At 47.6% G+C, this 16,464-nt stretch overlaps 1 protein-coding gene across 1 annotated transcript in view; it reads left to right on the top strand.

Annotated features, from left to right (window-relative positions):
- Ppargc1b (PPARG coactivator 1 beta) overlaps positions 1–12,817 on the top strand; it is a 103,028-nt gene extending 90,211 nt beyond the window's left edge. Inside the window, exons 9-12 of the mRNA XM_071612245.1 lie at positions 499–574; positions 2,608–2,729; positions 4,289–4,443; positions 5,318–12,817. Of these exons, the coding sequence (XP_071468346.1) occupies positions 499–574; positions 2,608–2,729; positions 4,289–4,443; positions 5,318–5,418 (454 nt within the window). The 3' untranslated portion in view covers positions 5,419–12,817. The remainder of the gene's footprint in view (positions 1–498; positions 575–2,607; positions 2,730–4,288; positions 4,444–5,317) is intronic.
- The last annotated feature ends 3,647 nt before the right edge of the window (positions 12,818–16,464 follow it).

Raw genomic sequence — 16,464 nt, 5'->3', positions numbered from 1 at the left:
TGTGGATGATAAGCCCCAGAGCTCAGCCAGACACAGGGAGCTGGGAAGGGCAAGAGGGGAGCTGTTCCTGGCTGGGGCACCAATCAGTAGAGAGCATTGGTTCTGGAGCCAGAATATCTCTTCACTCAGACCTCTCCCTTTTCTAGCTTTAGGCAGATCCCATCCTGAACCTGAGGCTCTGGTGTTTCATCTGGAAAACATGCTTCATAGGATTTTTAGCCCTTTCCACCCCTAATGGCAGAGAAAGGCAAGGCACAGAAGGGTGGGGTCATAATTAGTGCCCCAGCGGTCCAGGTGTCTAGGCCTAGAGGCCAGTGCAAGACCCTGGGCTCTCATCGCCCAGGGGAAGCTGGACTTCTGATGGACCCTAGAGAAGTCCTTGCCCCGCCCCCAGAAGCTCCGCCTCCCAGCAGTCCCGCCCCCAGGAGTCCCGTGCCCCGCCCGCCCGTCCAGCTCCTTCCGGAGAGTGAGTGCCTCTGCTTTGCTTTTCACTGACAGATGTGAGAGCAGAGGGCCGTGTTCAGACGGAACCCCAAGCATCCGGCACGCCAGGAAGCGGCGGGAAAAGGCCATTGTAAGTGATCTGGGGCCCCCCCGAGCCCCGAGCCCCCAGGAGCCCTGAGCAAATGGGGCTAGCAGGCTTGAGAGCGCTGAGCCGCTCAGCCTTCAACCCCTGCCTTTGGACTAAGGGACTGTGGCCCACAGAACACAGTTTTATCTTCTCATCTGAATATCACCAGGGTCACCTAAGGCTATTAAAAGTGGCAACCAGGCAGAGTTCAGCCAATAGGCTGGACATGAGGTACACAGTTGGTGGCGATTTAGAGCTTAGCTTCAGGGGTCTTGAGGAGGCCAAGAGGAGAGGTGGAGTAGTGGGAAGCAGAACCAGGCTGACTGTGTCACAAGCCAGCCCTGCCACTACCCTCTGTGTGATCTTGGACAGGTCCTAATCTTCCTTGAGCCTCAGTTTTGTCATCTGCACATGAGGACGCTGGGCTTGGTGCTTCCTAAGGTTTCCCCCAACTTAATCAGAGCGAAAAGACCAAAAGAGCCTTCCCCCCTCTCTACCCACCTCCCTGATCTTCTCCCAGAGTTTGTCCCCAGGCTGTGAAAGATCCATCAGTAGCCTGCAGTGGGGAGCTGTAGCCAGCCAGCTGTGTGGTACCACTAGAGAGGAGGGAGGGAAAGTAGGACAGAAATGCAAAAGGACAGATGACTCCCACTGGATGCTGTGCTTCAGGGAGCAGGGTACACACCAGAGATGCATGCCCCAGAGGTGCACAGCTGTGTGCAAGCAGTGCTTACAACCACAGCTGAGCATGGCATCTTCTCTAGCCCATGATTGACAAGCCTCCCCTGCTTGACAAGCCTCTGTCTTGACAAGCCTAGTGCCAGCCTATGCTTTGGGCAGTATCAACATGTAAAACAGACAAGGGCCCCCTCATCACATGGTTGGGGCAGAAGGGAAAGACAATAGACTTGTAAACGAAGGAGAAAGCAATGGAATTAAGGATTGGGATAAGCACTGTGAAATTAACATCGTGTCTAAAATGTCTGAAATTTACATTTCTGTTTGGACTATTAAGAGGTACATTTGCATGAGTGGTTGGGGAGAAGGGGGTCTCTGGGAGAAGGGGTCTCATGGAGCCAGGTCTGGGGGCGTGAAAAGGAGCAACAAGCAAAACTCAGGAGCAGAATGTTTGGGTGGGGGCAGGAAAGGGCTTTAAGCATGCCAGAAACTTCCAGAAGGCTGGGAGTAGGGGCTTTCTCTAGAGAGCTGCACGCAGACATGTCATGGTATGAGGCTTACAGTTCCTGTGACCATTGTCACGATTCTGCTGTGGAGCCCAGGCCTGCTTTTCTTTCTTGCCATCTGGACACTATGGGTGTCCAGGTGGGGTGGCTAGAGGAGTGCTGAGTATGGCCTATTCCTGGAGAAATACAGTGTGTCCAAACCACACTCTGCTCTTTTGCCTACAGGAGCACAGGTGTCCAGGCAGTGATTTCAACCAGATCAAATCACAGATCTTAAGGGGAAGAGGGAGATTGCAGCCTGGGCTTCCCCACCCCCTCCTTCTGCCAGGCTGTTCTGAGCACCTACTGGCATAGCACCAAGCTCTCCTAGAGGTGACCTCTCTGTCACAATATCTGTTCTGCGGCTTCAACCACCTTACCCTGCAGGAAAACATCAAAGACAATGGTGGCTGTCATAGCCCTAAGGCCCCCTTCCTTCCAGCCTGCTGTGACCCCTGCAAAACCACCTGGCTCTTAACTCGTCCTTAGTGTCCTGTGGTTCCACCCAGCTTCTCTCTGTCACACTCCAAACATGAGCGAGAAAGCTCCTAATGTGCAATTCAGTTGAGGGTGATAAGCCCCCTCCCTCCCAGCCAGCCTCTGCTGGCCGCCTTCATGTGTACAGTTGCTCCCTCTGGAGGCCACTTCCCTCCATTCGCCACAGCCCCTGCTCCATACAAGGGCAGGTCCTCTGGTGTTGTCCTCTCTCTGATTCTAGCTGGTGTTGCTGCTTGGCCAGGCATAGACAGGGATGAGGAGACTATGGGAGCAATGACCATGACCGAGTCCCTCTCTGTCCCCCTTCTCGAGCAGGGTGAAGGCCGCGTGGTATACGTTCGAAATCTCTCCAGTGACATGAGCTCCCGAGAGCTGAAGAAGCGCTTCGAGGTGTTTGGCGAGATTGTAGAGTGTCAGGTGCTGACAAGAAGTAAGAGGTGAGTCAAGACAGGCAGGTCAGACTCAGGTCCCCATCCAGGGCTGGGTGCATAGGAGGCACCTGAGAAGGTCTGTGTGTAACAAATGCAACAACATCCAACCTTAGCCTGCAGCATTGGTCATGCAGCCAGTAATGGCTGAGGGTTTACTACGTGCCAGGCAGTCCCCATGTGTTCCTTTGTCTAAACTTTGAACACCCATGACAGGCATGCTTATTCTTTCTGTTACTCTCCTTCTGGGGGCACTCAGACAAGTTAACTGAGCAGCACCTTCCTGGAAAAAACAAAACTGAAACCCATGTGTCCACTCCAGGGCCTTTGCCCTGGAGATAGTGCAGGACAACAGCCGTTGGCAGCTGGAAGACACACTTGCACAGGGGCCTTGCCCCGCCTGGTCCTGATGCCACTCACACCACTTCCTTCCTCTGCAGTAGAAATACTGGGCCTCCTTTCTGCAGGCAGCTCTGGTTTTTCCTCATTCACTTGGGAAACAGTGTTTCGTCTGTCAGGGAAACTGCAAAAAGAACAGGCTGCCTATGAATGTACAATTGAGATGTCAAAACTATCAGTTTTGAAATTTTTCTAAATTATCTCCCATTACACCTGCAAACTAAGTTATTAGCATTTTTAAATTGTGACTTAAAAATAATAATGAGTGCCTGGCTTGGTGGCAAGTGCCTGTCATGCCAGCAGTTTGGGAGGTTGAGGCAGGAGAATTGCAAATTGGAGACCAGTCTCAGCAACTTAATGAGACCCTGTCTCAATTCTCACCTGTATTGAATCCCTGGTACCAACAAAATAAATAAAAATAATGAAGAACATCAATAATAAAACCGTTTCTTACTGACATGATAGCACACACCTGTAATCCTAGTAACTCTGGAAGGGAGATTTCAAGTTCCAGGTTAACTTTAGTAACTTAGCAAGGTCCTGCCTCAAAATAAAAAAAATAAAGAGGGCTGGGATGTTACTCCGTGGGAAGGCACCCCTGGGTTCAATCCCCAGTATCAAAGGAAATAGTTTCTCGGTCACACGTTTCATGTCCATTAGATGGCTTGAAAAAACAGCAAATAAGTGCTAGTGAGGATGTGGAGAAGTCGGGCCCCTTAGTTACTGTGGGTGGGAATGGCACAGTAGTAGGATGGTACAGGTCAGGGGCAGGGGCAGCAAGAGTGGGAGATGCAGGGAGTGCCTGGAGCACTGACCTTAACCTTGGGAGGACTGGGTTGAATCCCTGCTCTGTGGCTTGCCCTTGAGTAGCTCCTTGAATCCAGCAAGTGATTTCCTTATGATAAGGTGCAGATGACACGCCTTACAGGGTCACCTAAAGAGCCAAACACGTGCCTCACACCTGACCTCACAAACATTCAACCAATGACCTTATCTTCTCATTATCATGTAGCAGAGATCAGCCCAGCAAACGTCATCTTCTCTGACTAGGGGGCTGGGTGATGTGGGCAGCAGATCCTTGTGGCTTTCTGTTTTTCTTGTAATGCGTGCTCTGACAATGTCCACCAGGCCAGCCTGGAAACATGGTCCCCTTGTCTTTTCCCCCCCAGAGGCGAGAAGTACGGCTTCATCACCTACCGGTGTTCTGAGCATGCAGCCCTCTCCCTGAGGAATGGCGCTGCCCTGAGCAAGCGCAATGAGCCCTCCTTCCAGCTGAGCTCTGGGGGGCTCCGGCACTTCTGCTGGCCCAGATACACTGACTATGGTAAGTACCCTGCCACATCTGGTAAGACCCAGAGCATCAGGGGCAACGACTTCCTCTAATGATACCCTGACCTAATGCCCCTTCTAGACGTGGCTCCGTGCCCAAGCCCTGTGTGCTGACTGGGTATAATTGCAGCTCTTGATCTATTACCAGGTTGTTTTTCTTCTGGTTTCTGGCCCACTGGGTCCTGTCCTGTGACTTGCACTAAGGACTGTCGAATCTCCCTTGGCCTCTGGGAACCCTGGCTCTGCTGGCCCTCTTAACTCACAGGGCCACTGCTGCCTTGGTCCAGGAAGGGGCTTTCCATGGTGACTCCTGACAAGGCAGTAGCTGTGCCCCTTAGTGGACCTTGGTATAATAATACCATCATCATGCACTTGCCTTTTGGGTACATATTGATGAAGACGGACACAGAAGTGCAGTGTAGGAAAGAATTCTTTGTAGGGGAGAGCATGAAGTGGGCTTCAGAGTACAGGGTGAGTGTCAGGAGGCTTGTAAGATTGGGTTCCCTTGTCTGCACAAGGTCAAGATCCCAGCTTTGCTGGCCCTCCCTCATGTGACTCAATAACAGGAAACTAAAGGGCAAGAAGCTGTGAGGAAGGAGGACTCTAGGATGTCATAGCTGGAAAGGAGCTCTGGAATGTCCTAGTCCAGGGGCCCCTTGTTCTACAACAGGGCCGTGGAGGCTCTGAGATGCTGATGGTGTGGCAGAGACACCATAGCAGGATGGCATCAATGATCACTGCCCAGGGCTCATCCCTGCTCTCTGATGCCTGGGGCCAAATCCGCTCCACAGAGCCATGGACAAGCATGGATTTGCTGGGCATCCCACATTTCCACGGTGCTCACGCCTTCCCCTCTCCCTGACCCCCAGATTGCAATCCAGAAGAGGCCCTTCCCGCCTCTGGGAAAAGCAAGTACGAAGCCATGGATTTCGACAGCTTACTGAAAGAGGCCCAGCAGAGCCTGCATTGATCACAGCCTTAACCTTCGAGGAATACCTCAATACCTCAGACAAGGCCCTTCTAATATGTTTACGTTTTCAAAGAAACAAGTATACGAGAAGGAGAGCGAGCGAGCGAGCGTGAGAGACTTGAAACTGCTGTCCTTTTAAAAAAAAAAAAAAACAGATCAATGTTTACATTGCACAAAGCTGCTTCTGTCTGTGAGTTTCCATGGTGTTGATGTTCCACTGCCACATTAGAGTCCCCGCTTCTGACGGGTTGTCCTGGGTGCGCCGCGAAGTGCCGGGTCAGTCACCCTCTGCCCTTCCTGCCCGACTGACTTCCTCTTGTAGACCTGCAGCTGTGTTCACCATAACATCTCTTGTCTGTAGTGTGTGATGATGAAATTGTCACTTGTGAATAGAATCAGGATTATAAACTCATTTTTAATTGAAGAAAAAAAAAGTATATCCTTAAAATAATGTATTTATGGCTCAGATGTACTGTGCCTGGGATTATTGTATTGCTTCCTTGATTTTTAACTATGCACTGTCATGAGGTGTTTGCCATTGAGCTGCTCTGCTCCCCTGGCCAGATTGCCCTGGGTGCTGGGTAACTGATAGGCTGATCCCCAGGAATCATGGGGATCGTGGCCTGCAGCCATGACTAGGAGCCATGGAGAAAGGTTCTCCATCTTTTCTACCAAGCCTTGCCCTGTTTTGAGCAATTTGGGTCAAATTACAATGACAGCCCTTGTCTAGTGTCCAGCTCACACTTGAAGAGTGCCTGCCTGTGAGTGCTCACACCCTCGTGCCTTGAGAGGAAGGCAGGGTGAGCACGTTGTACCTGTTTCCAGGAGAGGCAGGCAGTGTGCTGTGAGGCACAATGACTTGCCAGAGGTCCTATAGCCAGAGAGAAGGCAGAGCAGTGACCCACACCAGCCTTCTGATTCTCGGTCCCAGGCTGCTGTGGTAGCTGGGTAAAGACACAAAGCTCAGGCACTGGTAGAGGTGAATTCAGCTCAATGGGGCAACAGTCCAGAGAGGCTTAAGGACTCCTTTGGGGCCAGCTCAACATTACCAGCCCTGGGTGAACTCCAGCTCCAGCACATGCTTGGGCATGCCATTGGCTCTGATCCTGAGCAGGCCTGGGGCTTACCTCAGCCTATGGACATACCATCAGGGCTTTGAGACATACCTGGTGGTGGGATAAACAGATAGGCTAGGAGCAGTTATCCTTTGGGGGCCAGATGCCAGCCCATCCTCCTGCCTTTGCCTTTCTTCATCTGTAACATTGTTTGGTGGGGTAGGGCATGGGAGCAGGAGGAGGCCCCAAGGACTGGGGATCAACAAGCATTCTCCAAGCTTGCTTCAAACTTTGTGTTCTTGAGCGACGTCAAAGCCACGTCCAGCTTAATGTTCTAAGGGTGCCTTGGAGCCATTCAGGAGGGAGACTGTGACCAGGCAGAATATGAGCTCACTGATTCTGCTTCATACAGTGACTCCTCCTGATCTCTTTCATGCATCAGGATTTATTGGGACATTTTTGCATCTGGAAGGGAAAGAAAAAGGTCCTGCCACTTTAAAAAAGTTTGAAAGTGATTCATAAAATCTAAACTAGCCAAATTAATCTGTTGCTAATGCCAGGCCTAGTCTTTGGAGATTGGTAGTTGATTAAAAAAAAAAAAATACCTCAGTAGGTAAACTGAGCCTACTCTCTTGTTCTGGGTTGTGAACTTACTCCCTGCCCCCAGATAAGGCTGGAGGAGATGGCTTTTGCAGACATAGGGAATTTGAACTCACGTGCATCAAGTCATTTGGCCTCTTTGAACCCCAGTTTCCTTCTCTATAAAATACATTGAGAGGGAGAATTAGGCAGTTCTAACAGTCTTAACTTCTGTTAAGGCAATGTCTAGCTCAAGATGGCAAATACCCAGCACATGTACAACTATTCCCACATCCTTGGCCAATGCAGACATAACTAATCGATCATAGCACTCTGATTCTTTGAACCTTAGATGTGCTATTAGTCCACAACACAGTGCTCTGGGCAGTCATTACAAATTGATCAGAGTTTAATCTATTCGATATCCTGGTCTAATCTTTGGAGATTTTCATCAATCATACAGAGCCATATGTTGACTAGGGTTCATGCTTGCCCATACCTGTCTGTCATGCCCTCAATCTATGAAAGAAAACTTTCCTAAAGCCATTCCTCAGCAACAGGTTCTCAATTCTACTGTGACACACAGGGAAGGTAGGGAGTGCAAGCAGACAGGAACATATTTAGAGAAGGTGAGGCTTATAAGGATCAACCAAAAAAGGGACTTTCTACAGATCATTCTAAATTCCTTCATAGCCATTCACTGCATCACACATGGAAGGCACATAATCAATGGTTATGGAATGAAACAGAATTAAAATCCTGCTGCTGCTTCCACTAAGACCTAGTTGGCATGCATCAAGGAGGAAACTTGAGATTTCACCCTGTGGATGGGAAAGACACTAGATTCACATCTGGAGAACTGGCTGAGTCCCGACACCACTAAGAATTTCCTTGGTAACTTTGCTCAGCCTCTTTCCTCTCTAGGCCACAGAGTTCGGGAAAAGTAGTCCAGATGATCTCAAAGCCCCATGTCTGCTTTTTCCTCCATTGCACTAGGCCAGAGGTTTTACTTTGGGCCAGTGGTTCCTGAGCTTAAAGAAATGCAGTTTTTTTTTTTTTGTTTGTTTGTTTTTTTTAGCAAAAGATGAGTCTCTCCCCTGCTTCCGGGTCAGCTGAAGCTGCCCCTTTACACCAGTTCAGTATAGGGCACTTGAAGTCACTTAGACAACATCCTTGAGCAGAACAGGGACCTGAGTGTGGCTGGCATTGGACCCTAAGGTGCCTAGGGTCAGGCTGGGGGCTGCTGATAGAGAGGATGCCTGCTAAGGGCGTCCAGTAGTCTCTGCTTGTCATCCCATAGAACAAAGGCAACAAGGCCTATCATTGATCAGCCTTGTAGACAACCTCTATCTGGAAGACCCATTCGGTGCTGTGTATTATTTACCAAGGAGACTCCAAGGTTTCTCCAGGATGAGGCAACCTTGGTCTTTTTCCCACCAAATTAAGGAGTAACCCAGAGGGAGCAGCTGCCATTGGCAACCATCTCATTGTAGCTCTGTCCTAGTGTTTGCTCTCAATGATGTTTACATGTAATTTGCCATAACAGCTTCCTGTAGACTGTGTCGACAGCCGCCCTGGCAGGGCAAGCTGTACTGTCCATCTCTGTGCCGTGCTGGTGTTTTCCAGAACTGTCTGATCCAACCACTAAGTGGAATTCTTCCATCTCCTTCCTCAGTCGGTACAAGGCTGAATCAGAATCCTCACTCTAGGGGGCTCTGGTTACTGAAGGAAAATGCATCAAAGAGGTAAAGGATATGAGTGGATGGCGTGCAGCTCAGGCCCCCACTCCCTCCCCCTCACGTCCTGCCCCACCCCAACCAGAAAACTGCTCTGAGCCAGATAGCACCTATCTGGTGTCTACATCTGCCCAGAGATCTGGTAGCCCGGAGTATGGAGCCTCAGGAAAGCAGCAGGGTTCCGAGAGTGAAATGTGGGAAGGAAGAATGCTCTGAGCCTCAAGGACTGAGTCCCCAAGTCCTGATGTCTTTCATGGCCTAAAGCCTTGCTGGTCAGATTTTCAAGAGTGACTTTTCCTCGACATGCAGTATACCGATTGAGGCCCCTGTGCGGGAGGTGAGTGGAGGGGAAGGGCAGGCATTGAAGCCCATCCTTCTGCATGGACAGCTCCGGCCATGATCCATTGTAGGCCTTGAGTTCAGCTGAATTGTCAGCTGAGCCTGTATCTTGAGAGTTGGGTCATCCCAAACAGGAAGGAGAATCAACCTAGAGATGTGTCCATCTGACTTACTCATGTCAAAATTTCAGTATTTTTCTTAGCATTTGAGATTTAGCAACTGTCCTCAGTTTGCGGGAATCCCATATTCCAGTGTCAGATATGACCAAGGAAAGAAATCGGATGTAGAATAGCAAAGTAAAGTGAAACTGTTTCATTGGCCAAAGAAGGACTCTCTCACCTCTTCCCAATGGGGCAGTAGGAAACCAACCAGTATCTATGTGCAATATGTTAAAGCTGGTCCCAAAGTTCCTGAGGTGTTTGCACACGGAGATGGGCTCCAGGACTGTTTGCAGAGTCTGGAGGTACAGGGTAAATGGAGGGAGAGCCTGTGAGCTGGAAAAGTCAACATGCACAGGGGTGCCCTTGACCCAGAACAGACGTGGGGTAAAGGGGAGCCCTGGGTGCCAGCTGCAGGACACCCAGGAAGTAGGCAGAAGCTGACTTTGCATTCACCAATAAAAGCACTTTGAGAAAACTCCAACACTTCAGCCTGGCTCCATGTTTCTGCACTGGCAAATATAGGTCTCCTATGACCACGTGAGGTGCTGTCCTAGGCATTGGGACAGGGTGGCAGGTGTGAGGGAGGAAAGCAGAGGGGCCTTCCAAGATGGCAGCCCCAGCAGGGAGCCAGTAGGAGGAGCCGCCCTTTGCTAGCCTTTGTTGGAAGCCCTAGAAACAGGGAATGATGGGTTTAGGTCTTGATACCTAATTTTGTAAAAAGATTAAAAATAGCCCCGTTGATTAAAATGGGTTCATGGAGCAAATCATTTATCTATAAGCCATCTGAGAATAAGAAACCCCAAGGTGTGGCCCTAGGCCCCTGCTTCTTCATCCAGCAAATGAGACTGTTGAATGATATGTGCATTCCCATCCTGGAACATGAGGAGTTCATCACTCCCTGTGAAACCAATTCCATTCTCTGGCCGAGCCCAGTTCCAGTCCAGGGTAAGGGCTCTCTGCACGGTCGCCAGCCCGCAGCAGGCCCCACATGGTTCTGGCCGAGTTGCCTTACATGAGGAGGCCAGCTCCCCAGGACAGATCTAAGCCATAGTTTCTAGTGGGGACAGTAAGGAACTTTTAGTTCTCCCCTGCGTGGTTAGGTGGTGATGTCAAATCTCACATTAACCCTGTCATTGTCCCCTTCGAATAGCTTTTAATCTGAATGTTTGTTGTGACCACTGGCTGTTTCTCTCTTCTCAGACAATTCTAGCAATACACTATTCCCCCCACCCCCAACAGCTTAACTTAGGCACTTTTCACACATTTCTTTCAAATGATTGTAAAACATATGGGGCAACAGGAGGCACGGATCACACTGCATATGTTTAGGGCAGCTTTTGTTTTTTTGTTTCTAATGGTATAGCAGCAGTGACTGAGGCTTCAGGATTGAGGGGGACAGCTTTTTGCAAATTTTTTCATAAGAATGGCTTGTTACATCCAGGAGTACAGAAATCTAACTATCCAACTTGGGGGCCTGTAAAATATGGTTTTGTCAGTGGTCAGTGCCTATGCTGTGCCACAGTTCCTCAAAGAGGTGTTCATATAGCTAGAACCCCCTCCTTGCTGTGATTTTTTTTTTATCAAAGGTTTCCCCAAGAGCCTCCTTTTTCGCTTTGCCAACCCTGTTCAGTGGGTACTTGTGAAGGGAATTGGTCAGCTTCCACCTCAGCACTTTGCCTTATCAATACGCGTTCGCCATCTAGTGTCCAAGACCGTATCTATCAGCACTTTTCAGAGAGAAGACAAATAAATCCCTTGCGCTGGCCGTATTGCGGTTCCAGCTCCAACTGTGGGAATTAAATATAATGGCATGAGTGAACTGTTTGTGTGTTCAGAGCCCACTGTGACACCAGGGTCAGAAGATTCTAGAAGCAGCCACTTAGACTCATGCAATCTGAGAAATGCATTAGGTATCCTGTGAGTAGAGAAGATAAGAGTGAACCCTACATCCAGGTGCCCGGGAGGGGTTTACTGTAACTGCAATACTGGCAGCCCAGCTGCTGACCTTGTTAAGTGAACCTCTGCTAGTGGCCCACATTATACCTTCAGGTCAAGCAAAGAGGATTGGTGGGATTTGGGGGGCGCGCTGGCCATGACCTTTGATGTGGTCCACCAAATAGCCAAACAGGTTTTTTTGTTTGTTTTTGTATCTTGTATTTAAAACTCTTGTCCAATGTATTTATGTTAGGAATACAAAGTCATAAACTATTCCCAACTTTGTTTCTTGAGGGATGTTCTGATTCCGATTGAAACTAGTTGGAAATCCCAAGGGGAGTGTGGTCGGGTGCTATGTGGCACAGGGCAATGGAACACTGGATTTCCAGATGGTTTGGGGGGAAGGCGACCATCCGGAAGTCCAGCTCAGTACAATCTGCTCCAGAAATTCACGCCCACCCCCTCACCTCCTTGTGCCATGTTGTTAACTTTGGCTTAGCGAGTCTGCTTCCTCCAGAGGCAGCTGCTAATGTTGAAACCAACACAAGCTCCCTCTCCCCACCCCCAGGCGTCTAGAGACGGTGTCTGTAGCTAGCCTTAATCGATGGGGCAAGGTGGTCCCTATGGTCCCTTCCAGCATTTCCAAATCTTGGACTCAAAATCCTTTTCTCTTGGTGTGACCATGCAGCCTAGAGAATTCTGAGCAATAGGGAGCCAGGGCTTTCCCTGGCTCTGTGACAGGGTCAAACCAGGGAGTGGCTAAACTTGTGAGGTTTTGTCATCCCCAGGGGTACTACTGTAGGGGGCATTATTTATTAGGAAGCTCAACAAAGGTAACTACAGCCTGGGGTGTGTGAGTGTAAGGCTGTGTTTGTGAAGTGTGTGTGTATGTGTGTGTGTGTGCGCGCGCATGTGCACTTGCGTATGCACGTGGACACACATCTGTACCTGTGTGTGTGTGTGTGTAGTGTGTGAGTGGAAATTACATTGATGCATTTCTTGAGAAAGGTGCAAGAATTTCACCTACACAGAGGGACACATCTGCTTTGTTATTTATAATAGAAAGCTAAACTTTAATTTTTTAAAGGACACTGCTAATGATTGAGAATCGAGTTTTTAGTTTTGCTATTTTTTTTAATTGGTAGAGGATTTTTATATATTTTTTCCATTTTGTTGGGTTGTGTCCTTATTTATATAAATACTTTATCCGTAAGAGGCAAGGAAGAAACCTTCTTTGCTTTTAATTCCTGTGGTTGTCATCGTCCCTATTTTATTTCTGGTGTGATTTATCTGTCTTACCTTCTAAATGAGAAAATGTTTTCCTGTATTTGTACATTGTCAGATTCTATAGTTTCATAGATAATTTAACCAAATTGCTCTATGTATTATTATTCTGTGAGTATAAAGTTCTATTTTAACGTCTGTAAATACTTCAGAACTGGCTTCTTTTCTCAAGCTCCCACGGTGGAGTTATTGTTTACATCACAAAAACTGTAGAATCTCTATGCTCATGTACTGTAAATAGTGAAGTGATCTGCTTATAAATAAACTTAACAAATACACTATGGAGATTAAAAAGACAATACCACCCACAGCCCTGCCCAGGTGTGTCTTTCTTTATTGGTTCTGTGAGCTCATTGAGGACACTCTGGCCACTAAATGGGGACTCAATTCCAGTTCCAGTGTCACTTTCTCTTAGCTATTCTACCTTTCTTTACTGTACTCTTCACGGTTCATAATAACCGCACAGGCAGTCTCATGTGGCACTTCCTGAACAAAGACCTCCTTGTTCTGTTTTTCACACACACTACATAAATGTACTCTAGGAGATATTTTGACAGTTTCAGGCAAAACCACTCACCACCCCATAATTACAAAAGTGTCTCATGGAGAGCAGATCTGAACCGTGTGCCATGTTTGGGTGAGCAAGGGTCATCTTCCAAGAGCATCCCATGCATGTACGTTATTTAAAAGAGTTTAACTTTCATTTTGCCCTAAAGTTGCTTTTTGGTAATTGAACTTGATTTTTAAATTCAGTCTGTATACAAGATGCCCATGAGCCCCCCAAAGGTCAAAATGTCAATGAAGATAATTACACACAAACAAGAACAGGTACAATGACCTGTTACATTTCATGTCATGTAAAAACCATTTTCAAATTGTTGTTTATTTATTTGGTACTGGGGATTGAACCCAGAGGAAGCTTAACTACTAAGCCACATCCCCAGCCCTTTTTATATTTTATTTTAGAGACAGGGCCTCACTGCTGGGATTACAGACATGTGCCACCATGTCCAGCTCAAATTGTTGTTTATTATGTATATAAGCATTTCTCCTTGTTCAGGTGATAATTTTCAGTCTATGAAAATTGTTTGGATTTCTCAAGTTGGAGGGGAGTGGATCATAATTTTTCCCATTAAAATGAACAGGGATGTTTCTACATAGAGAAGAGCTCTCCAGTGTGAATTGAGTCATTAGGAAGGGCCTCTGTGTGACTGCTGCCCCATGTCTGTTGCCCCTTACCCCATTAGATGGGAAGTAAGCCCTGGGAGAACGGGACTCTGCTCTATTCACTGCAGGGCGACCCGCCCCACCAACCAGCCGTCTGAGTGGGCACCACCCATGGAGCAAGGAACACAATGGCAACCATAGAGCCTCAAGACCTGCCTTTGGTTTGAGACCTGACTCTGCATCACACTTCTGTATCATGTGAACCATTTCTTCAGCTCTTGGTTTTCCCAACTATGAAACAAGATGATACTCAAAGTCCTTTACATTCTAAAAAACTGATTATCAGAAGCTGCATGGTATAGGGAAAAGGATTACAAACTGGGGTTCTGGTGTTAGGCAGTTTGGTTTTGAGTTTTGACTCCATCACTTAGCAGCTGTTTGTCCTTAGACAAGTTTCTTAACCTCTCTGAGTTTGCTCTTCATGTGATAAATGGGGCTAGGGTTGTTGTGGGGACAAAGTTGAATATACACAGTACCTAGCACACTGTAAGCACTTGGTAAACATTAACCATGATCCTCATCATTGCAGTTTCATTTGGTGCTAACCATAGCCCTGTTTGAGAGGCAGGGCCCTTGCCTGATATTCAGTTGGTGGGTTGAGAAGGCTGAGAAATAGAACAGAAGGAACTTGTCCCAGGGACTCAGTAATGTAGTGGCAAAGCCAAGACTACCAGCAGCAATGCTTGTGTGTTTATGAGTGACAATTTTTTTTTTCCTCTCCACTCTGCCACTTAACCACAACACATAATATGCTTAGGGACATGCCCCTGCTTAAAAGACCAATGCTCTTGTGTGTGGCAGGACAAAATCTAGCTTGGGAGTTAAAAGATGGGAGGCCAGGCCCATCTCCCTTTTGACATGGCCTGCAAATAAGGTCAGGGCTTGTGCATCAGGAACCCAGATTGATCTGCTATGGAAATCACAGTGGTGTGTGTCCTGCATACTGCGTTCTTGTGTGCTAGAGGGAAGCCTGGAAACCGCATGAACTTGGCCCAGCTCCAGCCTCTCACTGGTCTTCAATTTCCCCCTTTATATAAAAAGAGGAGTTAGAGTAGACTGGGGATTTATGAATAGTTCGGGAAACCATGTGGTTCCGCCTCCTCAAAGCAACTGCTTTAACCAATCAGCTTCTGCAAAACCTACGTGGGAGAAATGTCTGTTTGCAAGAGAATAGGGGACAGGAATGTGTTGTACACTATCACAGAAACAAAGACATCAGTCCAGAATGTGGGACAGTGACCTCGCTTCTACATGAGTCCCTGGAGAAGGAAAAGAGGAAAGAACCACTGTTGGTCACTGATAGAGACTTAGAGTCAGAACCACAGTACTGTGCGAGGTAGTGACATGAGTTGGCTCCATCATGTGACAGTCCCCCGTATATAGGTCTATCAGAACATCATCACCTTGAATAGAAGTCATTTTTATTTGTCAGTTCTACTTCAATAAAGCTGGGGAGAGGAAAACAGTAGAAAGAAAATTCGAGTTTGGACAATTAGCAGAAGCTTAGAGCAGACTTTTCAGCATCTTTTTGCCAATTTCAACTTTCGTTTTCTTTTTGGTGCTGGGGATTGAACCACACTTTCATTTTCTTTTGCCTTTTTCAACACGGTTACTATAGCATGAATACTACTTGTACCAGGCAGGCATTGCTGACCCACCAGAGTGTACTTTGATTTGGTTTTAAAGAAATAATCTCTATTTTTAAACCGACAGAATGCCATGAATTGAAACTGAAGGTCTGCAATTAAGAATGATTTACCTTAACTTATTTATACACCTTGAAATCAATGGAAGATTCAAGAATACGTCTGTCTTCCTAAAATCTAGCAAGTATAAAGGAACACAGCAACTAAATTCAATGTGTGAAAATTGTTTGGGTCAGATTCAAGCAGATCAGCTCTCAAAGACATTTTTGTGACAATAGGGGAAGTTGATGAAGGGTTGTTGCCACAAGTTGGGTTCCCCAGGAAGCAGACTCTCAAAGGGATACTTGGACTGCAGGATGCTTAGTAAGGAAAGCCTGGCGATTTACCTGGGGAGAGGAAGGGAGGGGAGTGGTGATGGGAACTTATCAACAGCCTTGATGGACCCCGCGGGAGACCTGGAGCTAGAAAGGCCTTGCAGAGTTCCTCATGGTGGGTCAAGATGGCCAGGCTTCTCCAGCATGAGTCAGTCGCTGGGTATAGGGCACTCATTCCCTGCAGGCTGATTTCCGGAAATGCAAAGAGTATCCCTGTGCCTGAGGAGAACCCTGAAGGGGCTGGCACTGAGGCTGTCGGCTGACAGCACTCACAGTTACTGGGGCTCCATGTCCAGTATTGAAGGACTTTGTCATTCAGGACTGGTCTGCACGGCTATCCCTGCGTACACGAGCTGTTCCTGTGCTATGTGTGAATCCCTGCTTATGCTGGAAAAATCCCTTAGTTCTTTCAAGATGTGTTGGAAGAGTGAAAAGATATGGAGTGAAAAGGTATGTCACATTTACCTTAAAGTATTTCAGCTAAGAAAAGAGAAAAAAAGAAATGTAAAAAGGAAGATGAAGTAAATGTAGCCAAATCTTGATATTCACATCCGGGTGGTGGGTACCTGGGGATTCGATTTGTAATTTTCTTTTTTTTTAAATATTATTTTTAGATGCTGATGGACCTTTATTTTATTCATTTATTTATATATGCTGCTGAGAATCGAATCCAGTGACTCACACATGCTGGGCAAGCGCTCTACCGCTGA

This window comes from Marmota flaviventris, chromosome 5, assembly GCF_047511675.1.
Source record: "Marmota flaviventris isolate mMarFla1 chromosome 5, mMarFla1.hap1, whole genome shotgun sequence".
Classification (NCBI taxonomy): Eukaryota; Metazoa; Chordata; class Mammalia; order Rodentia; family Sciuridae; genus Marmota; species Marmota flaviventris.
This window is presented reverse-complemented; position numbering and strand designations above follow the sequence as displayed.